At 38.8% G+C, this 26,290-nt stretch overlaps 3 protein-coding genes across 3 annotated transcripts; 1 reads left to right on the plus strand and 2 right to left on the minus strand.

Annotated features, from left to right (window-relative positions):
- Window positions 1–253: 253 nt before the first annotated feature.
- ncf2 (neutrophil cytosolic factor 2) lies at window positions 254–6,869 on the plus strand. Its single transcript, XM_059327286.1, has 15 exons — window positions 254–523; window positions 733–815; window positions 993–1,101; window positions 1,351–1,485; window positions 2,637–2,744; window positions 2,839–2,898; window positions 3,078–3,121; window positions 4,781–4,922; window positions 5,049–5,114; window positions 5,335–5,389; window positions 5,534–5,577; window positions 5,675–5,823; window positions 5,911–6,025; window positions 6,534–6,651; window positions 6,733–6,869. The coding sequence occupies exons 1-15, from the start codon at window positions 350–352 to the stop codon at window positions 6,822–6,824; spliced, it is 1,494 nt and encodes a 497-aa protein (XP_059183269.1). The 5' UTR covers window positions 254–349; the 3' UTR covers window positions 6,825–6,869.
- Window positions 6,870–7,169: 300 nt separating this feature from the next.
- dph2 (diphthamide biosynthesis 2) lies at window positions 7,170–13,044 on the minus strand. The gene is made up of 7 exons (XM_059327287.1): window positions 12,893–13,044; window positions 12,258–12,434; window positions 12,004–12,116; window positions 11,118–11,338; window positions 9,543–10,211; window positions 8,139–8,318; window positions 7,170–7,325 (listed from the first exon to the last, which is right to left on the minus strand). Exons 2-7 carry the CDS (start codon window positions 12,405–12,407, stop codon window positions 7,198–7,200), a joined length of 1,461 nt encoding a protein of 486 aa, XP_059183270.1. The 5' UTR covers window positions 12,408–12,434; window positions 12,893–13,044; the 3' UTR covers window positions 7,170–7,197.
- Window positions 13,045–14,907: 1,863 nt separating this feature from the next.
- On the minus strand, window positions 14,908–18,637 carry LOC131962242 (B-cell receptor CD22-like). Its single transcript, XM_059327215.1, has 7 exons — window positions 18,595–18,637; window positions 17,984–18,367; window positions 17,395–17,712; window positions 17,038–17,292; window positions 16,777–16,855; window positions 16,575–16,614; window positions 14,908–15,503 (listed from the first exon to the last, which is right to left on the minus strand). The coding sequence occupies exons 1-7, from the start codon at window positions 18,635–18,637 to the stop codon at window positions 15,291–15,293; spliced, it is 1,332 nt and encodes a 443-aa protein (XP_059183198.1). The 3' UTR covers window positions 14,908–15,290.
- Window positions 18,638–26,290: the final 7,653 nt, after the last annotated feature.

Below are 26,290 nucleotides of genomic sequence, written 5' to 3' on the forward strand. Positions count from 1 at the left end.
TTCTACCGGAAGTTGCAGTTTTCGACTGTAAAGTTTATAACTGATCCTGACAAAGAAAAATAAATGAATGAAAAATAACGACGACCTAATCAAGGAATGATAATTTCCGTTTATGTATATTATTACTACCCAATTTATGATGTATCCCCTGTTATATATATTGGTATATATACTGTTATGATGAAGTTAAATAACACACCCACTTGACAAGACCAATCATTGGGTTCAGATCTGGTGGTGGTGCAGATGTTAGTGTCCCAAGAGGGACTCTGTCAACACTTCCTGGTCTAGCTGATACAAATCTAAAGAGCTTCCTTATTCTGGCTCAGTGCTCTCCTCACCAGCCACCATGTCTTTTGTGGACACTTTGCGTCAGTGGGACGAGGCTGTCACTTGTGTTGACAGACAGGATTTTTCTGAGGCACTCAAAATTTTCTTGGCTATCAAAGAACCAAACTCCAAAATATGCTTTGACATTGGCTGCCTGCATCTTCTCAACGGAGACCTGGATGCTGCTGAAAAGGTATGTCTGAAGGCCAAAACATCACACACAAGATCTACAGTTTTTATTTTGTAATATGTCTCATGAAATAGTAAAATCTCCTTTGGAAAGAGCTGATAAAGCTGAGATGAAATGCTGTGATATATGACAGTCTAAAAGTGCAAGTCACTGAGAAAGAAGAAGTCTCATTTCTTCCTGAGGAAGTTACTCTGTTTTCTGCTCTTTCTCAGGCGTTTGATTGCAGCATTCGTAAGGACGAGCATTTGGCTGTTGCCTTCTTTCAGAGAGGAATGACATTTTACAGAAAGGAGAGGCAAGACACTCCAGTCACCCCACTACATTCATTTATATTCACACTGTGATGTAAATACAAGATACAGTATGCTTTAAATATCATGAACTTTGGTTCCTAGTCGCTTCTGTTATATTATTTACAGTGTTGTGGTTTATTCCATATAAAATGAATTGACTGGGTGGTTTATATTCAAAGGTACGAGGAGAGTTTAGGAGATTTCCAACAAGCCTTCAAAGCTCTGAGAGGCAACCAGCTGATCGATTACAAAGCTCTCGGTCTCAGATACAAACTGTATGCATGCGAGGTACGTATTTAAAAGCCCCGAGTCATTTTTATGCTTTCTCATTATGTCATTTTCAAATAATTAAGGTATTATTTTTTTATCAAACAGTTCTGAGACATTCATTTTCTAATCTGCCCTAATCACTAATTTGAAGTTAATCTAGAAATAGTTTGTCTGTTTTTGACAGTTTGAACTATAATTGATAATGGGTGTAAACCTCTAGGGATGAGAACAATGAGAAGCTCCTAAAACAATATTTCCTGCTGACAGGTTCTCCTCAACATGGCTCTGGCTGAGGCGCTGCTGGGTCACTGGGAAAAAGCCCATGAAAACCTGGTGAAGGCTCTCAACTACAAGACAGATTCCAAGCTCAATATCATCGACAAAGCTCTGGACTCATCCCTGGTCAGTGAAGGCAAAGTACCTTTTATCACATAACAACATTTGTTCAGTTATTCAAATGTGATATTCACTCAGATCAGTTTAATGAACCATTGCTTCACCAGGACGAGACATATTTTTAAATTAGTCAAACTGAAAAGTAAAAAGGTTTCTAGTCTTTGAGCATGTGGGATCACTGTTTTTCTTTCATCACAATAGTCCAAAGACTAAATATATATAGTGTATATATATATATATATATATATATATATATATATATATATATATATATAGTGTGATATGAAAGTGGCTGTATCTCATAACTACAAGGACATTAGATATTTGGTATCTTTCATCTCCTAACATGTTGTATATCACAGATATGTGTTGTAAAAACAACATTTAATAAACATGTTAGTTATGTATCATGTTAATTTTCCTCATCTTCCAAAAATCCTGATGTTGACTCTAAGTGTGATCTTTAATGTCACCAGATTTCAAGACTTTAGACCAATTCCAACAAATATGGAACTTTTCTTCATCTTTTATACTTATATATAGTATAGTATAGTATAGTATAGTATACATATAGTCTTTGTACACAAATTAGTCAATTACAGCCCCTTTACCAGCCAGCCTATCTGCAAATAAATATACACAGATATACAGTACAGGCCAGAAGTTTGGACACACCTTCTCATTCAATGCGTTTTTCTTTATTTCCATGACTATTTACATTGTAGATTCATCAAAACTATGAATGAACACATGTGGAATTATGTACTTAACAAAAAAGTGTGAAATAACTGAAAACATGTCTTGTATTTTAGATTCCTCAAAGTAACCACCCTTTGTTTACTAGAATATAAGACATGTTTTCAGTTATTTCACACTTTTTTGTTCAGTACATAATTCCACATGTGTTCATTCATAGTTTTGATGAATCTACAATGTAAATAGTCATGAAAATAAAGGAAACGCATTGAATGAGAAGGTGTGTCCAAACTTTTGGCCTGTACTGTAGTCTCAGTGAATATCAATAAAGGGTGAAGGATAAGGCCTGAAGTTTGATATTAATGTACTTTAACTATATTGTGATACTGTTTATTAGCAACTGAATTAGAATTCTCTCTCATGTGTGAAATGCTTTACAAATATTATAATCTCACCAACAGAAGCAGAAACTTTTCAAACCAGTGGAGTTCCCATCCAAAGTGCTATTTAAACCCAATAAGCACTATGTTGCAGAGCTGGAGAAGAAGGACTACCTGGGCAAAGCGGAGGTAAAACTTATTCTGATGACATTTTGCATTAATAACAGTTGTTGCACATTTAATTAAACTGTCAGTCTCTTAACACTATAATAACCGTTTTCAGGTTGTTGCTTCTGTCGTTCCTCAGGACGACTTCATTGGATTTGCACCGTTACAGCCACAGGTGACAATATAAAGAAAACAATAACAAAGACAGTAAAATCAGATGGAAAAAAATCAATGTTATTAGCAAATTAATATGTAATCTTATATGGAAGATTAAAAACCCTTAGAGGCACTAAACTGCTGCAGCATATCAGCAGCATTTCCAGCTCTACTGATTGTTTTGTGTTTCTGTTAAAGGTTCAAGATGGTCCACCTTCTCCTAAAGAACCGGAGGTTCTAAGGTACAACAGTTACTTTACATTTTTAGAAAACTGATGCTCTCTAAATAGACATTCTGTTTAGTGTAAAATATGATCTGTTTACACTTGTTGCAATTCAGACTTGTTGCAGGAAAAAAATGATTGCAAATGACCTTGATATTTTACGGCAGTTGACAGATTTTCCACTATACACGGAGGGAAAAAACAGCACTTAACCTTTAATGCATCGCTTTCAAAAAGTTGCTGTTATGTCCTTAGAGCAGCTGTTCTCAACCTGGGGGTCGGGACCCCAATTGGGGTCGCGAGATGATTTCTGGGGGTCGCCAAATCATTTTGGAAGTCAGCTCTGTCTCCACTGTGTTAAAGTGTTCATGTGTTTTTGGTCACTTAATGTCTTTTTTTGGTCATTTTGTGTCTTTTTTTAATCATTTTGTGGTCAATTTGTGTCTTTTTTGGTCATTATGTTTCCTTTTTTGGTCATTTTGTGTCTTTTTTGGTTATTTTGTGCCTTTTTTTGATCATTTTGTGTCTTTTTTTGGTCATTTTGTGTCTTTTTAGGCCATTTTGTGTCTTTTTTTGGTCATTTTGTGTCTTTTTAGGCCATTTTGTGTCTTTTTTTGATCATTTTGTGTCTTTTTTTGATCATTTTGTGGTCAATTTGTGTCTTTTTTGGTCATTATGTTTCCTTTTTTGGTCATTTTGTGTCTTTTTTGGTTATTTTGTGTCTTTTTTTGATCATTTTGTGTCTTTTTTTGGTCATTTTGTGTCTTTTTAGGCCATTTTGTGTCTTTTTTTGGTCATTTTGTGTCTTTTTTTAATCATTTTGTGGTCAATTTGTGTCTTTTTTGGTCATTATGTTTCCTTTTTTGGTCATTTTGTGTCTTTTTTGGTTATTTTGTGCCTTTTTTTGATCATTTTGTGTCTTTTTTTGGTCATTTTGTGTCTTTTTAGGCCATTTTGTGTCTTTTTTTGGTCATTTTGTGTCTTTTTAGGCCATTTTGTGTCTTTTTTTGATCATTTTGTGTCTTTTTTTGATCATTTTGTGGTCAATTTGTGTCTTTTTTGGTCATTATGTTTCCTTTTTTGGTCATTTTGTGTCTTTTTTGGTTATTTTGTGTCTTTTTTTGATCATTTTGTCTTTTTTTGGTCATTTTGTGTCTTTTTTTAGGCCATTTTGTGTCTTTTTTTGATCATTTTGTGTCTTTTTTTGGTCATTTTTTGTCTTTTTAGGCCATTTTGTGTCTTTTTTTGATCATTTTGTGTCTTTTTTTGATCATTTTGTGGTCAATTTGTGTCTTTTTTGGTCATTATGTTTCCTTTTTTGGTCATTTTCTGTCTTTTCTGGTCATTTTGTGTCTTTTTTGGTCATTTTGTTTCCTTTTTTTGGTAATTTTGTGTCTTTTTTGGGTGATCTGAACTGTGCATGTGAGATGTTCAGTGAGTGGGGGTTGCGGACAACATGCATGTTAAATTAGGGGTCGTGACTCAAAAAGGTTGAGAACTACTGCCTTAGAGAACAAAAACATCCCTCTGACAAAACTGCTGCTAAATAATTTTAAAAAGTCCTACCCTTGCCAGAGCCAAAATGATTTTTGAATGTTAAAATAAAGATAAAAATGTTCCTAGTGAGGAGAGACTGGTGGGCCAGCAGGTCCTGATGTGGTCCCTCTGTCCCCACAGGGCTCTAGAAGGAGAACCCCACACGGTCCTGTTTGAGTTTGTTCCTGAGACCAGTGATGAGCTGGCTGTCGTACCGGGAAACATCGTGTTTGTGCTGCAGAAAGGAGCCGACAACTGGGCTTCAGTCGTCTTCAACGAGAGAGTAAGACCACCACACTAATCATCTCTAGTGGGATTCTCTAGTGACCTCCTGGTGAACCTTCTCCCGGTGAAATATGCATAGAAACCATTATTGATGTCATGTTCCTGTTGATCATGTTCACTATAGAGGGGACTTGTTCCTTACAATTACCTGGAGAAACTGGAGATCTCGTTGGCTTCTAAACAGAACGGGGTAATGAATTACATATTCATATGTTTATCATGTGTTTTGTAGATTGCTTCTTGGTATTTTTAGAAGCCATGTAGTGTCCACTAGTCAAACATTTTGTTAAAAATATTATCAGTAGCTTTGTAAGAATACTCTGCTCATTACTAAAATGGAACTTGATGAAATTTGGTGTTTGTTCAAGTTTTGTAATACACAAAATACATCTTCTGTTAATGATGGACAGGGAAAGTCTCAGCCTCCAAGTCGAGAACCACCAACCAGACCTGAGAGGAAACAAGGTGACGTATCTCACACACAGCTAATAATAAAAATAAAAACTATAACTACAGGCCATCCTCTGATTGGTGCTAAATACCCTTGACTTGGACCAAACCTGATCTTTGAGTCATGAATGCTAACAAACATTATTCCCTGTGTTTCAGGTCTTACTCCGCGTGGTAACAGCAGCGTAGAGACTCAACCAAAGGTACGCTGGCTGTTGATTTGTATATGATATACCTGCAAACCAAGAAATGTGCCTGATTCTGTTATAAATGCATCATGTGTCCTTTCATTACTACCAGGATGAACAGCCTGCTGACAACTCATACACCGTCAAAATCTGTCACACATTCAACTTTGTTGTCTCGGTGCCTCTTGAGGCTCCGTATGCAGTCCTGATGGAGAAAGTCAGTAAGAAACTGAACGTCCCTTCTAAAGCCATCACCCTGAGGTACGGAGAACACTTTAACCTTCTGGTTTAAATGTATATATCATCTAAGACTGAGATTACAGAATGTGAATCTTTTGTCTGATTTAGATTAACCGCAGAGGAAACAGAACAAAGTGTAATCGATGCGAGCACAGACATGGAGAGTGTGTGGAGTCGAGCCTCTGATCTGAGAATCACCATGTGGTGTTCTGTCACTGTGGAAGTAAGAAATACAGTTATTGTGGTTGATTCTGCAGCTGCTACATGTTAGCACTTCTTCCTGAAAAGGAACCGATTGTATTTTTTAAAGTGGATTGTATAAGGTACTTAGTCACATACGGCTTTAGTTCCCCTTTTGAAAATGTTGTCTGCAAAAGTGGTTAAATATTCTAAATATAGCTGCATTTATACTTATGGGTTTTATAGGTGAGCCTATTTTAAGGTGGCTTAAATATGTTTAGCTGCTGCAGCACATAGCTTAGCTTCTGGGCTAGTTCTCCTACCACTATCTACTGTAGTAATATATACAGTCTATGGGTAATACACAGACTTTATACTATCCCACTTTAAACAATCCAAAGTATCCTTTAAGACATTAAAGGGATTCCTAATGGTGCAGGACAGGTTATTATCTTCTTCTATTCACCATGTAGATCACTTTCTCACCTTGAGTTATGATGAAATTGAGCAGAAAATGATAGTTTGTTTATATTTACATTTTGTGTTGTTAGCAAACTGATGGAAATCCACAAAGTGAGATCCAGTTTGTGGCACTTCATTCCTACGAGTCGTCAAATCCTGAAGATCTCAGTTTCCAACAAGGCGATACGATCACATTACTCTCCAGAGGTGAGACTCCATTCTTTCATACCTCAGAAGTTTAATCTGTCTAATAAATATAATTCTAATTCCTATTTTCTTGTCTTTTAGTGAACCAGGACTGGTTGGAAGGGAAGTGTAATGGGAATACTGGTATATTTCCTGCATCGTTTGTGGAAGAGGTTCCTGTTAATGGACAGTAATTTAAATAAATAAATGTAAAGAGCCAAACCCAGTAAAACTCTAGCTGTCATGTACTCCCTAAAACTATTTTAGGCTCAACTACATTTGATAAATTGAAGCCTACATACTGTATTTTTGTAATATAAACAACATCTTTTCATTAAAATGAATCCTTCTTCACATTGATCACAGTACAATCGGACAAGTGTGACACGTTTTAATGTTTTGACAAAATCATGTAATCTGTGATTCAGGAAGTAATCCCATAATTTATAAAAAGTGATATCTGATATTGATTTTATGGAAACGTATTACTTCCAGCTTCCAGTGAGTACAAGCAGTATCCGTTAAAGACCTGGTTAGTTAGTTAGAATAGTGTGTTCCTGGTGAACATCATGCAGACGTTCCTTCTTCTTCGTAGGCGATAGCGATGCCTCTGCGGCCCTCCACGGCCTTCACCACAGCCGTCTCTCCCAGCTTCTGCTCCAAGCCCCGCCAGCTCCGCTCCGCCAGGAAACATGCTGGAAACACAAAGTACACGTGTGTTATGTCATACAAGATATTTATTAGTGTGTGTTAGAATAAAAAATAAACTGGGAAATTACATTTTTGTAATTGTGTGTTTGCTCACATGCAAAAAATGAAACATTTATTCTATGTGTGCAAAGCTCTACTTATAGCAGTAGTTCTCAACCTTGGGGTCGGGACCCCAGTTGGGGTCGCGAGATGATTTCTGGGGGTCGCCAAATCATTTTGGAAGTCAGCTCTGTCTCCACTGTGTTAAAGTGTTCATGTGTTCATGTGTCTTTTTGGTCATTTAATGTCTTTTTTTGTCATTTTGTGTCTTTTTTGGTGATTTTGTGTCTTTTTTTTTATCATTTTGTGGTCAATTTGAGTCTTTTTTGATCATTTTGTTTCCTTTTTTGTCATTTTGTCTTTTTTTTGGGTCATTTTGTGTCTTTTGATCATTTTGTGTCTTTTTTTTTATCATTTTGTGGTCAATTTGTGTCTTTTTTGCTGATTTTGTGTCTTTTTTTGTCATTTTGTGTCATTTTTTTTATCATTTTGTGGTCAATTTGTGTCTTTTTTGGTCATTTTGTGTCTTTTTTTGTCATTTTGTGTCTTTTTTGATCATTTTGTGGTCAATTTGTGTCTTTTTTGGGTGATCTGAACTGTGCATGTGAGATTGTGTTCAGTGAGTGGGGGTCGCGGACAACATGCATGTTAAATTGGGGGTCGCGACTCCAAAAGGTTGAGAACTCCTGACTTATAAACTAATAAACGTATTGATGTATGGAATGTAAAGCCAACAGCAGATGTTTTAAAGTGTCTACCAGCTGAGTTGGTGCTGGCTACGGTGAGCGTCTGGTTCCTGAGGACCACAGAAGAGCCGAACGCCGACGCTGCAGGCTCGCTGCTCATCAGGTCGAGTCTCCTCAGAGATCCTGTGATCAGAGACACGTCCGTCTGATCGTCCTCCTGCTGCTCAGCCAGAGGAACATGGCTCTGTCCACCTGGGGCAAGTTTGAAATAAAAAGAATAAAGTAGTAGAAGGAGCAAAATACTTCTAAAGTCTTCATTAGGCTACTGGTGAAAAAATATAGCAGGTCCAGCATGTTTGGATAATAACGATATCGAGGCTGTAAATGTTTTCAACTTTCTATAATTATCTGCAGCTGTGCAGAAATACTAGGTTCTAACAGAATGAATGGACTGCTAAAAAAAAAGTGCAGCATTAAAATACTAATTAAAAATTCCAATGTGAGCGCTATGAATGAAGCCATTTATTCAGAAAAAAATGTAACACCCTTAAAATCCCCCATAGTGGTTCAGCAATTCATAAAAAATGAAATATGGTGTAATTTACTTTAAAACGTATACCAGAATAATGTTCACTTTAGCCACTTAACCTAGTCATCTCTATTTTTCAATACAGCCTACATAAAAGGCTTAACTTGCATTAAAAAACAGGCAATTTGAGGCATTTTATATTAATATTGGTGCTGTCAAAATGAATTTTTGCAATCCATTTAAAATATTTTACATTTACATTTACATTTAGCAGACGCTTTTATCCAAAGCGACTTACAGGAAGAGTAAAAGCAAACAATCAAGGTATAGTGCAATAAGAGCTATTAGTGCTAGTGACGTGCTAGTGCTAGTGCTAGTTTTGCGTGTTACATTTTTTTTTACCCATTTAACACAATATAAATGTTGCAGGTTGTAGTGGGCTAAGTATTGTATGGTATGGAGCTAGATGAAGACTGGAGGAATCAGCTGGCATAAGCCCTAATAAATATTTAACATTTAATAAAAATGTAACATTTAATATAGCATGAAATCCTTATAATTTCAATACAGTCCCTAAACACAAAAAAGCTGAGGTTTTGATGAAAGAATGAGTGTTGTTAATAAAAGAATGAGTGTTGTTAATAAAAGAATGAGTGTTGTTAATAAAAGAATGAGTGTTGTTAATGAAAGAATGAGTGTTGTTAATAAAAGAATGAGTGTTGTTAATGAAAGAATGAGTGTTGTTAATAAAAGAATGAGTGTTGTTAATGAAAGAATGAGTGTTGTTAATAAAAGAATGAGTGTTGTTAATAAAAGAATGAGTGTTGTTAATAAAAGAATGAGTGTTGTTAATAAAAGAATGAGTGTTGTTAATAAAAGAATGAGTGTTGTTAATGAAAGAATGAGTGTTGTTAATAAAAGAATGAGTGTTGTGAATAATAACTGACCTGGCAGTAGACGTCTGAAGTCTGTCACGTATTCCTCGGACCACTCCCTCTTCCTGTTGCAGGCCAGCTCCATCTCAAACGGAGTTACTACCGGTTTATAGAACTCACTGGAGTCCAGCAGCGAGTTCTCGGGACATGCAATTAACACAAAAATGTCAATTTCAAGAAAGTTTGCTAGTTTGGGCACGTTGAGTTTGCCCATGGCGAACATGTAGCACTTCTTTCCCGCCGCTCTGATCGTCTCCTTCAGCTGCTGGATGATGGCGAGGTAGTCGGCCACGCCCAGCGTGCCCACGAGGATGCCCACCACGTTGGCATCTTTGGCCCTTTCTATAGCGTAGTATCGCTTCATCAGGGCACGGTTGATGCTTATCGACTCAGTCCTCCCCGTCATGGTTACGGGGTCAAAAGAAGAGAAAGAGCAGCGATTCCAAGTCATCATGAAGTTCCTGAGAGTTGCTCCCTCCTGGCCCACGTAGAACATGCTGTAGTCTGTGATGCTGAGGCCACTCTTCAAGGAGAACTGCCTCCCAAACAGATTAATGAGCTGCTTGTTGTCGTCCTGTCGTCCTTTAGTCCGGCCGTGACTGTAGCACTGCTCCCCCTCCACCACCAGCTCTGAGCCCACCAGGTTCGGATACTCTGGCAAAAGGATCGTCAGGAGGTCGTCTGAAAACAAAAAAATTAATTTAGTAACTGAGGGGAAAACATTCACAAATCTCTATTAACCCATTAAAAGCGGGAAAGCATCACCGCATTTCTACCATTGAAACCAGGAGCGCTGTTGTTATTCTACCGTTCAGGCCGGGACAGCGGATACGTGGTTTTGTAGTATTTGTAGTTTTTTCCACCTATTTTCGGTCTCTTGGCCAATGAAATGCATCAGAATACATGTGGGAGTGTCGCAATGCATCATGGGACTTTTCCAGAACTTTAAATCATGGAGGAAGACGACTATAGCGGAGGAATATAGATATATATATATATATATATATATATATATATATATATATATATATATCTATGAGCGGAGGAGCTCAGCAGGAAGTGACGGAAGAGATCTGATGAAAACAGATTGATTTAATTGCCGATCCGACTTTGAACCCTCGGAATAGAAAAAAAACACAGAATAGAACAAGGACACTTAAGAAGTTAAAAAAAAGCAGATCAGTTGGTAGGATGGTTGGTAAGATGAAGGTAATTAAACTGGTGACATGATGGCAACAATGCTATGGTGACTAGACGGTATATAATAATAATAATAATAATAATAATAATAATAATAGTACAGTATATAAAATATATAATATAATATGTAATAATAAATAATAAACAATATAAAAATAAAATGAAAAATATAAATAAAGTAATTATAAGTAAAATAATATATAATATATAATAATAATAATAATAATAAATAAGGCCGGTAAGGCCGCTATAATAATAATAGTAGTATATTGCAGTATATAGTAATAATAGTAATGGCAGCAACAGTATATATAATAATAGTAATATTAATAACATAGCAAAGTGTGGTGCATATATTTAGTGCATATATTCAGTACTATACCTTACCTATGGAGTGAGCGTAGTTGACATCATAGAGGATGACGGTGTGGCTCTGAGTGTCGGGGTGCAGCTCTCTGAAGGCAGCAGAGCATCTCTGCAGATCGACTGCTCTCCTCTCAAAGACGTAGATCAGCGGCAGCCGTCTGGACGGGCTGAGGCAGGCGGCGCCGTAGTGCACCAGGCAGCCGGCGCCCACGTGCTCTGCTGCCACCTCGTCCACACAGCAGCTGGTCAACAACATGGAACAACACTACGTCATGCACGCTTTGTAAACAAAACAAAAAAAATCAAAAATAGGTTCAAAAACTTGTATTTCTCAAGTTCAACAAGCCTGTGCAAAGGAAATTATCAAGCATTTTGATGATAAATAGAGAAACATAATGAATGAAATTAAACTGCTAAATGCTTAATAAGTCAAGTCAAAGTTTATTTATAGAGCACGTTTAAAAAAAACAACCTCAGTTGACCAAAGTGCTGTACAGTTATTAAAACAGAATACATCATACACAAATAGGTATAAATAAAAACAATCAAAACAATACTAAAAACAGTAAAACAATAAAATAAAATAGTAATAAAATAGTAATAAAAGCTCAATCCAAAACAGAGTTAGAGATAAAAAAAAAGACAAATAAAAGGGTAAAAAAGTAAAAAAGAAAGCCAAGGATTCTTGCCTAGCTGGGACTGAACGCCAAGGAGAATAAATAGGTTTTTAATAATGTTTTAAAAAAATAATAAATAAAATAAAGTGTTAGAATAGGTGCTCTTTTTCAGTTACTGTACATCACAAGTTACCTTTTTTTTAATCTCACTTTGCATGAAGAATCAAAGCACTAAAATGTATATGCACCATATTAAGCCATAAATCCTTTCCTTAGTGAAACCTTGTTACCTGCCATAAGACGTGTCTCCCAGGATGAACGGCCTGGCGTTAGTCTTTCTCTCAATCTCTGCTGCTATTGCTATTGAATCCACCAGCAGCTCATCAGGAAACTGGAGAGCAACCTGTGAATATTAACAGTTTCACACAAATACACTATAAACATGCATCTGGTGTTCCTGTATTTATATAACTTTAGCTGTTGTAAACAAATACAAACATAGTTTAAATATTTCGATGCCTAAATATGAAACTGATGTCCTCACCTTTTGAAACTGATGCTCGCTGATGAAGTCACAAGTCTTCTTGATCTGATACAACTCTTCTAGTTTTTCCACAGGTGCATGTGTCGTCACTGTGACGTCAACCACACGCTGCAGGACCGTTTCCGAGCTGCTGCTGAACGCGTCAGCCATAATTACACCGGAAACACGCAATAGTGCCTGCAAACATGCAATAAAACCATGTTTTAATATATCAGCTGGCGACAAAGTTGCCAAGTAATGAAAATAGAACTAACATTTTTAAAATCCTGAATAATTTATTCTGCCAGCGGAATAAATAACAGTACTTCTGACTGAACTAAAGTTAATGTTAACTAGCTTTATTTACTCAACCACACCAATATTGTTACATTAAGAAACGGCTGAATGACACAGTAATGTACAGTTATGTAGTGTACGTTATGGTATTTACCATAGACTGTAAATATATTTCCTGACAAGATAACGACACAAATGTCACGTTAAGCATCCTTAAGGTAGCTTTACCTTTATCTTTTAGCTTTAGTTTAGCTGAATCCGTCTGTTAGCTTAGCATTTAGCTTGTCTTGATATTAAATATTAGACATTACAAACTATGATTTACAATCTAAATATACAACACATAGATTTTAACTTACAGTGTATTGTCATGTGGGTAGTTGTTGACTAATAAACGCGTCTTTGACAGCAACACACGTGTCGCCACTATAACACATAACGAGTTCAACTAGGACAAGCACATCCGGGTCAAACGGTTTTCAAAATAAAAGCCAGGGTTCACTGACAAGCTGACGGTGGAGTGAAGGAAAGTTTTTTTTCTGTTTAAATAGAATCATGTGCAAAATGTCATGGCATATTAACAACAAGGACCCCTCTCAGCAGGGCACATAATAAACAATATAAATAAAATAATACAGATAAGAGGAAAAAAATACAAAAGCTTAAATAAAATAGAGATTTGAAAAAAATGAATTAATTAGTTAAAAATAAATAAAAAGGCCAATACATCATACATCACACATACCAATTAGGGGTTTATGAATATTTTAAGATCATCATACGCTGCAAGGAGAGACAGTGTAATTGTCACTAGCTGTTGATGCACTAACAGCTCTTGTTGCACTAAACCTTGATTGTTTGCTTTTATTCTTCCTGTAAGTGTTCTTGTTGCAAATTGACTAAATGTAAATGTAAATGTACAGTGCATGTTTGTGTTTCATTACTTTCAAGGCACTGAGGTGATTTTCCGCAAGAGACTTTTTAAAAACATAAAAAAGTGGTTTTGTTTTTCTCCATTTGGATGTGTGGATGAAGAATTTTGCCAGGATAATCAGGTCAAACAAGAGGCAGCGTGACTCCATTCTCCCACCAGCACGCCATAACTCCACGATATCTGAACATAGCAAACATATTGATGTTATGAAGACCAAGTACAGCACCTTTAAAACTGCTATCTAAGGCATGAACTGTACTGTAGTCATTTGTGTGTGAGCCACAAAACTGTTAAAAATAAATAAAAATAAAAACTTAACTCAGACAAACTTAATTGTCTGACTCAAGCATTTGAAGATGATCAGTTTTAATCAACTTGCTCATACAGATTGAGAACAGTCCTGTCCAGGTAGCAGGCAGTGTAGTGCTGCTTGACTTCAACAGACTGCACAAACTTTGGAAAGAACAAAGAGTCAAACTCTTCTCATGGTGGTGATTTATGTGTTTGCTCTCATATTAATGCCATCAACAACTAGATCACACTTTTACTGAAATCTCAGTAAACTGAACAGAGGACACAGTTTGTTCACATGTAAAGCTTCAGCAGAGCACCTTGTGTAGAAAAGACCCCAAAGTTGGTCATATTATGTATTATGTTCAGTTGTAGGGTGGGTCAGCTTATATAGTAGCGCTCCCCCTGCTGCTTCAGAAGCGTAACTGATCAGTTTTATCATGGTGGTGTTCAAATTATGAAATGTTTAAACAAAAGTATGTATTGAAACATAAATAATTTGACTTAATTAAATTGTACGTTAAAAACACAAATATAATGCAACACTATGCATTTTGTATGCATAAACTATAAACTTGTGTTTGCTTTTGTGATGACATGAAAACCATATTAAATATGCATTAACATTAAAGATGGCACCATGTGACCATGAGAGCTAACTGCACTTTGTGCGTACTGCAGATACCAACAGAGCAGTGAAGAAGGTTTCTACACATAGCAAGCTCAACTAATGACATTTCACTTTTTGCAGATTTTGCAGCTAAAAGATCATTTCTTTCATGAAAAGTTTCCCTAATGCAGGTTTTAAATGGACACAAACTGAAGAAAGCAAATCAAATGTCAATATAAAGCAAAACACGCCTTTTTCCTGGTTTTAACAATAATTAACATTTGAAACATTTATACTTTGAAATTTTATTGTGCTTTATTATTAAACTGGTTCCCAAAACTTAAACATTTAAAATATTAAGAAGGCAACACAAGTACTGAGCACCCTGAAATTACAAGGTAAATATGAAGTTTTATTACATTGCAATGAATAAATATCCTCAAATGCAGAATTTCGGTCTCAAGTTTATTTATGAAGCAAATAAAGAACAAAAACATGCTGGGTACAAAATATGAAGGAAACAGAATAGATAAGTAAAGGATATTAAACATGTCTTGTTAAAAAATACCTGTATAATATCACAAAATTACATAAACATTACAAAACAACTATATACTATAAAGTGATTGTAAATCATGTTGTCATTTAGAAGCATTGATGCATGTAGATATGTAAGATATCATTACACAGCAACAGCTGTATGAGTTAAGCCACAAACATAGATTATATAATGAGGAAGTGCAAAGCTGTCTGTGCTGCAGGGTGCTGAGGAGGTTTACAGTTCCTCTTTATTTAACTGTGAAGGTGTAATTTCCTGCACAGGCTTCTGTGTCCTTTTCAACATGAACTAAGAGTGAAAATAAAAGAAGCCAAAAATGGCAATATTATGAATAATCCAACCCAACATGATGAGAAGAGAGACTCAGTGTTTCTTCACTTGAGCGTAGAGATCCTCGGGGACGTCTGGCTTCTCTGCTGTCTTGGACACTTTGACCTGTGCATACAGCGTCTCCTGCTGCTGTCCACTGTCCTGCTCTGAGGACGAGGACGCTTCAGCTCTCTGATTGGAGAAGCTGATCTCTCCATAATGGATGTCTTCTTCTCTTTTGCTGGCTGGATCTTCACCATTTGGACTCTATCGAAGAATCAAACAAGAAATAATGTGAGCTTGGATCCTTCTGTGATAATATGAAAGACTAAATGGCATTTTGGAGTGAATATAGTTTCTGACCACCTCACAGCAGTAATGAAGGTGTTAAATGTGGATATGTTGCCCCTAGTGATCATTATTCTGAGTGGAGTCCCTCAGGGTTTGATTCTCGGGCCTCAGCTATTCAACATCTATGTGCTTCCACTCGGCAAACGACCTGATCCAAATGTCCAAAGTCCAGTTGACTTACTGAGTTAGTGCTTAGAGAGAGTAATATATATTTTAATAGGAATGCAACTTATTTCCTTCAGTTCACCTAAATCAAGACAAGCAAGTTGCATTTCACAGCAAAAAAGAAAGACTAATTTGTCAGAAGGAACCTTATATAAACATTAAAGGCGAGGATAAGTCCTTCCTCATTTATTAGAAACACATTCACTGCTCTCAAACTGATTTACCTATGCACTAACAACCAATCTTTAGTTTGACTTTAGCAGACTTGGAAAATGTTTCTGTTTCTCCAAACTGTTTTAATTCAGTGATGCATTTAAACTTAATAAACACTTCACCATGGCATCCTATAACAGCTGGGGCACATTTCTGCTATACACTGGTCTCCAGTCAGCAATAGAGGATATTTTAAAAATAATTAATAATAATAAATCATGTCAACTTCACCAAACTTTCCTTCTGATATCGTTAAAGAGATTCAAAGGACCCTTTGCCTTTTAGGAAACAGCAAGTGTGTCTGGAGTCAGCACCAAACACAGTGAAGCTGCTTTTAGCTACCATGCTGTAAACAGACTAAAGTAACTTCCTGATAATATCACATGTGCTCAAATTTGATCCATTTTCACGTCCAGACTGAAGAAAGAAGTGTCTGCTGTGTGTGTTTTACAGCTGTGGAGGATGACTGTAACCAGTGTGGTGCTAACAGGTTGTCTTGTCACTTTTCTTGCCCACTTAGTGTTAGGACTGATGCTTTCACATATTCTAGAGGACACAGTCACTGTTACACAATACAACACTGTACAACAAGCTTCATTATTTTCCCACCTGAGTTGGTTGTGGAGTTTGACATTTGGACTTCAAGCACCTGGAGAGACATTAGAAAGCTTTTAGAAGAATCATTGTGCTGTTTGAGGTGAAACAGACCACATGCTGCCAGTAGAGAGTCAGGACTGAAGGACTGACAGGAGACAGATATTACTGCATGTGCATCATTACATTTCTTTAAAATATCATTTAAGATACTCACCAAACACAGATGGCGAGGCACAGGATGAAGATGATCGCTCCAAGAGCTGAACCCCATTTTAGAGCGCCAGCAGAGTTCTCTGTTCACAGAGAAAAAACATTGTCCAAGACAAAACAAAGATGAAATATAGACATGGAACCATACACATGGAACCATTATTTGTACAGAATCATTCCTAGCAAATACAGTAAACAGTGTTACAGTGAACAAAAATGAAAAAAATAAGTAAAATGAAGAGATCCAGTCAATTTCTACATTTACCTTCAATATTAATCCATGATGACGTCTGATTACCGAGATCATTTGTAGCCACACAGTAATAATCTCCTCCCTCAGTGACATTAAGGCTGTTAGAGTCTCCTCCAGCTACACTGACGGCTCCATCTTTGCTGTTCTTGAACCAGGTGAAGCGGCTGGCGGGAGGTTTGGCTCTGCTGGAGCAGGTCAGCTTCACCCAGCTACCTGCTGACACCAAACCTGATGGACTGACGGACACTGAGGTGTTCCTGGGAGCATCTGAGGAAAATGAGAGATGAACTTTATGAGTTAAAATCAGCTGATATAAGCATGAATCACCATGTTCAGACAGGATCCAATAACAAACAGTGGCTGTCTTACATGAAACACTGAGAGTGATTCCTGCTGCTGCTGCTGTCTTCACATCTTTTCCTTCATTCACAGGATATCCTGCAGAACAGCTGATGGTGAGTCCATCATGTGTGTCTGACAGAGTGATGGTCTCCTGGATTTTAGTGGTAAAGGTTCCATCTGTGTCTTGCTCCATGATGTTGTGAGGGTCTTGTTGGAGAGTCCAGGTGAGTTTAGGAGGGGAGTGTGGACAGGGAGTGAAAGCTGAGCAGGTTATAGTGACAGACTGCTTCTCCTTCAGATCATTCACATCACCTGAGAGATTCATCCTGGGCCTCGGAGCAGAATCTGTGCTTTCAAATCAAACACAGGTTGGACTAAAGAAATAGATTCTGATAGATAAAGAAACATGTTTTTATTTACACTCCAAAGCTAAAGGTGACACTAATGTAATGTCCCAAAATTTGACCATTTTAAAGTCAAAGTGTAACAATAGATTCAGGGTTAAATCAGAATTTAAATTCATGACAAAGTAAAAACAAATTCAATATTTAAAAGTGTACTGCAACTGAGTTCACCGTAAAATTGAGGATTGACTAATAAATTATAACTTTCTTACCGTTAACTTTTATTTGAAGAGGATCACAAGAAGCTGTTGCCCTGAATGATGGGTTCTCAATCCTGAAGTAGTATCTGTCTGTGTAATTAGTGATTAAACTGGAAAATAAAGTGGTGCAGCTTTTATCACTCAGGTCTCCAGTCAGACTCATTGGGTAGATGTTAATCATCTTGCTGCTGTTGAAAATCACATTGTTTGGATATTGGAGAAATTGGGGGTGACGTTTGATCCACACTCCAGAGATTGTTCCTGTGCTGCTGAATTCCTCTCCTGGTTTAACTCTAAAGTTACATGGGATCTGCAGACAAGATCCACTCAGTGCTTCCATCTGCTCTGGTGCAGAGATGAAAAGGTCTGATTCATCAGGACAAACAGCCAAAGCAGCTGTGAAATCAGACACATGATAAACATTAAAAATAAAACATGCAGAGAGAAACTAAAATGGTTATCTATTAAACAGGAACTCACAGGAACTAAACCCGCCTAAACTCACCACAACATTTCCAAATACTGAAGCCAGTATTGTTACAGTGACAAAAATTACTCCACATGACTTTCTAAGTTCTGACTGTAAATAATAAAAGTGGCATTTCCAAATAAAAGTGACTCACCTGAAAGAAAGAAGACGCTCAGTAACATGTTGGCTGTCACCATTTTCACACTCTGGACTGTAATGACACTCATCACCTGCATTTGACAACAAGTCAATATTTTAATAAAAACACATTTTAAATGAAGCGTTTATGTTCTTTTAACCCTTTGATGCACAACATGGTCTAAAGTGACCCGATAGAGTTTTTATGTTCTATATCTTTGCAATAAATTAATTTCATCATTCAGTATTATAGGTTTTCATAAAATAACTTGTTTTTGATCATCATGCATCCACATTTTTTGTTTTCATTTCTTACTTTTTGAATACCCCCCCTCCCCTTTTTTTTTATCACTACGCTTTTAATGCACAAAGTAACTTTTGTGCCCATGTAGAAGGTGTTTATATGTTGTCAGTAATTCACCAATCACCAATTAAAAACCTGACAAGTATTAACTATCCTATTATGTTAAATTGGTGTTTTTCCAATGGAAATTATTATTTGGTGGCTCTAATATGTCTCAAATGTTAAAATATGTATATGCAACTCGGTTATTCACCTATGTGGGTATATATATATATATGTATATATATATATATATATATATATATATATATAATAAAACATAGTTACACGTATACTCAAATTGTTAATTTAGTGAGTCACTTTTTGTATCACTACTCTTCTGGAGTGAAATGGATATAATGATCTGTTGTAATAATAAAAAAAAGATATTCAAACACACAGCCAGCATGAAATAACATGGGAAATGAATGTGGGTCATTTTTGACCCACGTTGTGCATCAAAGGGTTAAAGCCTCTGGGGTTTTTTTTTTAACAGGACAATGAAACAAAACATGTTATAACATTGAAAAGAAGACAAACGAACATCCTTTCAAACAACATACGTGGAAGTCTAACAAATTAAAATTCAAACAATCTGTGTACAACCAGAAGTTACTGTGGGATAATAGTTTTTAATAATCTTTAAATATAAAATCATCCATTGTGAGTTTATGATATTTATTCTGATCTAATACCCAAAGAATACAAGTAGAGTTTATTAAAAAAAACTTTACAAATGTAAAAAAAACACCTCTAAGACATTCAAAGATAAAGAACATTTAAACTCACCAAAGGAGCTGGCAGCAGAAACAGAAACAATCAGATTTAAAATCAGAGAGTTGGTGAATATGATCAGAACGGCAGCAGACCCAGGACCAGACTGGCTCTATAAGAAGAGACTGAAATAGTCTTCAGTCTTCCTGCTCACCCTGTGAGGGAGGAAGTCAACTTTGATGCAAATTGGGGCGTCCTGGTGGCTCACACTGGTAGAGCGCTAACCATGTAGGCTGAGTCCTTGCTGCGGTGGAGCCGGGTTCGAATCCGGCCTGAGCTCCCTTTGCAGCATGTCTTCCCCTCTATCACCCCCTTCTATCTATCACTATCAATGAAAAGCAAAAAATGCCAAAAAACAAACAAACTCTGATGCAATTTAAACTCATTATGTTGCAAATACCTTTTTTATTCTCAGAAATTATTTATTACTATAAATATACTGTGTTTCAGTGGAAATGACGTGTCCTTGTAGAACTGGAGAGGATATCTAATAATGTCACATCGTGCATGATTTCTCCATTTAGCACTGATGAGAGAACTTGATAAAAACTTTTCATGCTTTTAATCCAGCAGTCTTTTACACATCTCTGTTCCAAAATACAAGAGAATAAATGACCCAAATCCACAATTTCTGGTTCTGCATCACTTTAAATGTCCTGTTTTTACCCTTCTTTTGTCTTAAAAGATACTTTTACATCAGTAAGAACACATTGAGGGGACAGTGGCGTATTGGGGACGTGTCCCTGCCACCACCTGCGTCTACTTTTACAGGTGTGTTGACCCCCAGTTGGTAATCTTCCTCCGTAGCCAAAGCTAACAGCTGGCTTTCTCTGCCTCTTTCTGCTGGTTTCATCCTCTCTGGATGGTGAACTCAATGATGAGGAGCCTTTTCTTCACAGCAGGACACTGACGATGCCACTCTTTGCAGGTCTGAGCATGATGTCCCTGCCTGGTGCCGGGGCTTGGAGCATGTCGCCTGTCTTGACCAAGGTTTGTTGGTTAGCTTCTGATTTTATTGGGATGTGATTTTGCAGCTGTCCTACAACGCTCCAGTAGGTCACCCAGTTTGGTGAAGACCTGTGTAGCGGGTACTTGCACTCGCTAGTAAATATTAAGGATTTATTAATAGTAGCAGGTTGGATTAACTATGGGCTAGTCTGGGCTCAGAAGTCTAGATACGGCTGCTGGAGCTGGTGGTCAGCAATTAATGAGGACACAAGACAGAGGGTGCTGGTACCTTGTATTGAATAAGTGAACAAAATATTTACAGTAACAAATATAATGAAAAAAATAGAAAGGTTATGGCAACTGGTTGGAATATGTTAAGTAAGTGCACTTAGATATAAGCTGTATCAGCCTCCTACCAAACCAGTAGGGCTGTATCAGCCTCCTACCAAACCAGTAGAGCTGTATCAGCCTCCTACAAAACCAGTAGAGCTGTATCAGCCTCCTACCAAACCAGTAGAGCTGTATCAGCCTCCTACAAAACCAGTAGAGCTGTATCAGCCTCCTATCAAACCAGTAGGGCTGTATCAGCCTCCTACAAAACCAGTAGAGCTGTATCAGCCTCCTACAAAACCAGTAGAGCTGTATCAGCCTCCTACCAAACCAGTAGAGCTGTGACAGCCTCCTACAAAACCAGTAGAGCTGTATCAGCCTCCTACAAAACCAGTAGAGCTGTGACAGCCTCCTACCAAACCAGTAGGGCTGTGACAGCCTCCTACCAAACCAGTAGAGCTGCTGTATCAGCCTCCTACCAAACCAGTAGGGCTGTATCAGCCTCCTACCAAACCAGTAGAGCTGTATCAGCCTCCTACAAAACCAGTAGAGCTGCTGTATCAGCCTCCTACCAAACCAGTAGAGCTGTGTCAGCCTCCTACCAAACCAGTAGGGCTGTATCAGCCTCCTACAAAACCAGTAGAGCTGCTGTATCAGCCTCCTACCAAACCAGTAGGGCTGTATCAGCCTCCTACCAAACCAGTAGAGCTGTATCAGCCTCCTACCAAACCAGTAGAGCTGTATCAGCCTCCTACAAAACCAGTAGAGCTGTATCAGCCTCCTACCAAACCAGTAGAGCTGTGACAGCCTCCTACAAAACCAGTAGAGCTGTATCAGCCTCCTACCAAACCAGTAGAGCTGTGACAGCCTCCTACAAAACCAGTAGAGCTGTATCAGCCTCCTACAAAACCAGTAGAGCTGTGACAGCCTCCTACCAAACCAGTAGGGCTGTGACAGCCTCCTACCAAACCAGTAGAGCTGCTGTATCAGCCTCCTACCAAACCAGTAGGGCTGTATCAGCCTCCTACCAAACCAGTAGAGCTGTATCAGCCTCCTACAAAACCAGTAGAGCTGCTGTATCAGCCTCCTACCAAACCAGTAGAGCTGTGTCAGCCTCCTACCAAACCAGTAGGGCTGTATCAGCCTCCTACAAAACCAGTAGAGCTGCTGTATCAGCCTCCTACCAAACCAGTAGGGCTGCTGTATCAGCCTCCTACCAAACCAGTAGAGCTGTATCAGCCTCCTACCAAACCAGTAGGGCTGCTGTATCAGCCTCCTACCAAACCAGTAGGGCTGTATCAGCCTCCTACCAAACCAGTAGAGCTGTATCAGCCTCCTACCAAACCAGTAGAGCTGTATCAGCCTCCTACCAAACCAGTAGGGCTGCTGTATCAGCCTCCTACCAAACCAGTAGAGCTGTATCAGCCTCCTACCAAACCAGTAGGGCTGTGACAGCCTCCTACCAAACCAGTAGGGCAGTGACAGCCTCCTACCAAACCAGTAGGGCTGTGACAGCCTCCTGCCAAACCAGTAGGGCTGTGACAGCCTCCTACCAAACCAGTAGAGCTGTGTCAGCCTCCTACCAAACCAGTAGGGCTGTGACAGCCTCCTGCCAAACCAGTAGGGCTGTATCAGCCTCCTACAAAACCAGTAGAGCTGTATCAGCCTCCTATCAAACCAGTAGGGCTGTATCAGCCTCCTACAAAACCAGTAGAGCTGTATCAGCCTCCTACAAAACCAGTAGAGCTGTATCAGCCTCCTATCAAACCAGTAGGGCTGTATCAGCCTCCTACCAAACCAGTAGAGCTGTGTCAGCCTCCTACCAAACCAGTAGGGCTGTGACAGCCTCCTGCCAAACCAGTAGGGCTGTATCAGCCTCCTACAAAACCAGTAGAGCTGTATCAGCCTCCTATCAAACCAGTAGGGCTGTATCAGCCTCCTACAAAACCAGTAGAGCTGTATCAGCCTCCTACCAAACCAGTAGGGCTGCTGTATCAGCCTCCTACCAAACCAGTAGAGCTGTATCAGCCTCCTACCAAACCAGTAGGGCTGCTGTATCAGCCTCCTACCAAACCAGTAGAGCTGTATCAGCCTCCTACCAAACCAGTAGAGCTGTATCAGCCTCCTACCAAACCAGTAGGGCTGCTGTATCAGCCTCCTACCAAACCAGTAGAGCTGTATCAGCCTCCTACCAAACCAGTAGGGCTGTGACAGCCTCCTACCAAACCAGTAGGGCAGTGACAGCCTCCTACCAAACCAGTAGGGCTGTGACAGCCTCCTGCCAAACCAGTAGGGCTGTGACAGCCTCCTACCAAACCAGTAGAGCTGTGTCAGCCTCCTACCAAACCAGTAGGGCTGTGACAGCCTCCTGCCAAACCAGTAGGGCTGTGTCAGCCTCCTACCAAACCAGTAGAGCTGTGTCAGCCTCCTACCAAACCAGTAGGGCTGTGACAGCCTCCTACCAAACCAGTAGGGCTGTGACAGCCTCCTACCAAACCAGTAGAGCTGTGTCAGCCTCCTACCAAACCAGTAGGGCTGTGACAGCCTCCTGCCAAACCAGTAGGGCTGTGACAGCCTCCTACCAAACCAGTAGGGCTGTGACAGCCTCCTACCAAACCAGTAGAGCTGTGTCAGCCTCCTACCAAACCAGTAGAGCTGTGACAGCCTCCTACCAAACCAGTAGAGCTGTGTCAGCCTCCTACCAAACCAGTAGAGCTGTGACAGCCTCCTACCAAACCAGTAGAGCTGTGTCAGCCTCCTACCAAACCAGTAGAGCTGTGACAGCCTCCTACCAAACCAGTAGGGCTGCTGTATCAGCCTCCTACCAAACCAGTAGGGCTGTATCAGCCTCCTACCAAACCAGTAGAGCTGTATCAGCCTCCTATCAAACCAGTAGGGCTGTGACAGCCTCCTACCAAACCAGTAGAGCTGTATCAGCCTCCTACCAAACCAGTAGGGCTGTATCAGCCTCCTACCAAACCAGTAGAGCTGTATCAGCCTCCTACCAAACCAGTAGGGCTGTATCAGCCTCCTACCAAACCAGTAGAGCTGTATCAGCCTCCTACCAAACCAGTAGGGCTGTATCAGCCTCCTACCAAACCAGTAGAGCTGTATCAGCCTCCTACCAAACCAGTAGAGCTGTGACAGCCTCCTACCAAACCAGTAGAGCTGTATCAGCCTCCTACCAAACCAGTAGAGCTGTATCAGCCTCCTACCAAACCAGCCATATGAATTTATAAATTTTGACTGTTATTAATAAAAGTGGCATTTCCAAATAAAAGTGACTCACCTGAAAGAAAGAAGACGCTCAGTAACATGTTGGCTGTCACCATTTTCACACTCTGGACTGTAATGACACTCATCACCTGCATTTGACAACAAGTCAATATTTTAATAAAAACACATTTTAAATAAAGCGTTTATGTTCTTTTGAAGCTACATTTTTCTTAAATTTTCAACAGAACAATAAAACAAAGACATGTTATAACATTCAAAAGACATGTCCACTGCCCCGTCCTCTTTTTAACTGAAGACAAACAAACATCCCTTCAAACAACATACGTGGAAGTCTAACACATTTAAATCCACAAGAACAGACATTTCTCCCCTTAAATAAACCCAGTACAAATTCTGTCAGACATTCCCAAAGCCTCAAATTTACACATTCAAACCATCTGTGTAGAACGAGATGTTACTGTGGTAAAATACTGATTAATAATCTTTAAATATAAAATGATCCAGTGTGAGATTTTGTTATTTATACTAAACCAAAACACAACAAATATAAATAGAGTTCATGAAAGAGAAGCAAAATGTAAAAAGACATTCAGACATATAGAGCATTTAAACTCACCAAAGGAGCTCGCAGCAGAAACAGAAACAATTCACCAGTTTGTGAATATCAGCAGAAGTGCAGCAGACCCAGCACCAGACTGGCTCTATAAGAAGTGAGGAGGTCAACTTTGATTAGGTTAAAGTGATCAGGGTGCAAATCACTGATTTATTCTCAGAGATTATTTTATCAGCTCTCACACTGGAAGCCTGTATGTGTCATCAGGTTACAATAATCACAACAGCAACATGAAAAAGAGAAAAAATATCAACACATGTTGTTTTATTATTATGAGTAGTTTAGTTCTTATGGTACACTTGTGTTCTTAAAAAGGAGGATGATTTGAGAGTTGGATTTTTATTAGACAAATATGCAGGAAACTCATCATATCAGATCATTTCAGAGCCAATTATGAAGTTTATGATACTATAAGTTAGAGTTAGAAGCTTTTGTTTTTCCAGGTATTTTATATTTTACTGTTTTATTTCAGATAAAGATCTCGATGATATTCTCCTGGTGAATGCATTATTTTTGAAGGTGAAACCATTTGGTGCATTCAGAACAGGAAACATTGAGGACACTTTGTTGCAGAGAGCTGTGTGGCTACAGTTGCTATTACACACAAAGTTTTATTTCATCACTTGTAGAGCCTCAAAGCAACACCAGATACTATAAATATACTGTGTTCCAGTGGAAATGACGTGTCCTTGTAGAACTGGAGAGGATATCTAATAATGTCACATCGTGCATGATTTCTCCATTTAGCACTGATGAGAGAACTTGATAAAAACTTTTCATGCTTTTAATCCAGCAGTCTTTTACACATCTCTGTTCCAAAATACAAGAGAATAAATGACCCAAATCCACAATTTCTGGTTCTGCATCACTTTAAATGTCCTGTTTTTACCCTTCTTTTGTCTTAAAAGATACTTTTACATCAGTAAAAACACATTGAGGGGACAGTGGCGTATTGGGGACGTGTCCCTGCCACCACCTGCGTCTACTTTTCCAGGTGTGTTGACCCCCAGTTGGTAATCTTCCTCCGTAGCCAAAGCTAACAGCTGGCTTTCTCTGCCTCTTTCTGCTGGTTTCATCCTCTCTGGATGGTGAACTCAATGATGAGGAGCCTTTTCTTCACAGCAGGACACTGACGATGCCACTCTTTGCAGGTCTGAGCATGATGTCCCTGCCTGGTGCCGGGGCTTGGAGCATGTCGCCTGTCTTGACCAAGGTTTGTTGGTTAGCTTCTGATTTTATTGGGATGTGATTTTGCAGCTGTCCTACAACGCTCCAGTAGGTCACCCAGTTTGGTGAAGACCTGATCCTGGCGCCACCTGAAGCGTCCCTATCTTGGATCCTGATAAGGTGTGCTGGAGACTCCCCTTGATGTTATTGCAAAGTGGACAGTCAGCTTCACTTCCCAACCACTGGGTGAGACTCAGAGTGGAGGATGTGGAAGTGTTCCTGCTCTAACCTGGTGACTTC

This window comes from Centropristis striata, chromosome 23, assembly GCF_030273125.1.
Source record: "Centropristis striata isolate RG_2023a ecotype Rhode Island chromosome 23, C.striata_1.0, whole genome shotgun sequence".
Lineage (NCBI taxonomy): Eukaryota > Metazoa > Chordata > Actinopteri > Perciformes > Serranidae > Centropristis > Centropristis striata.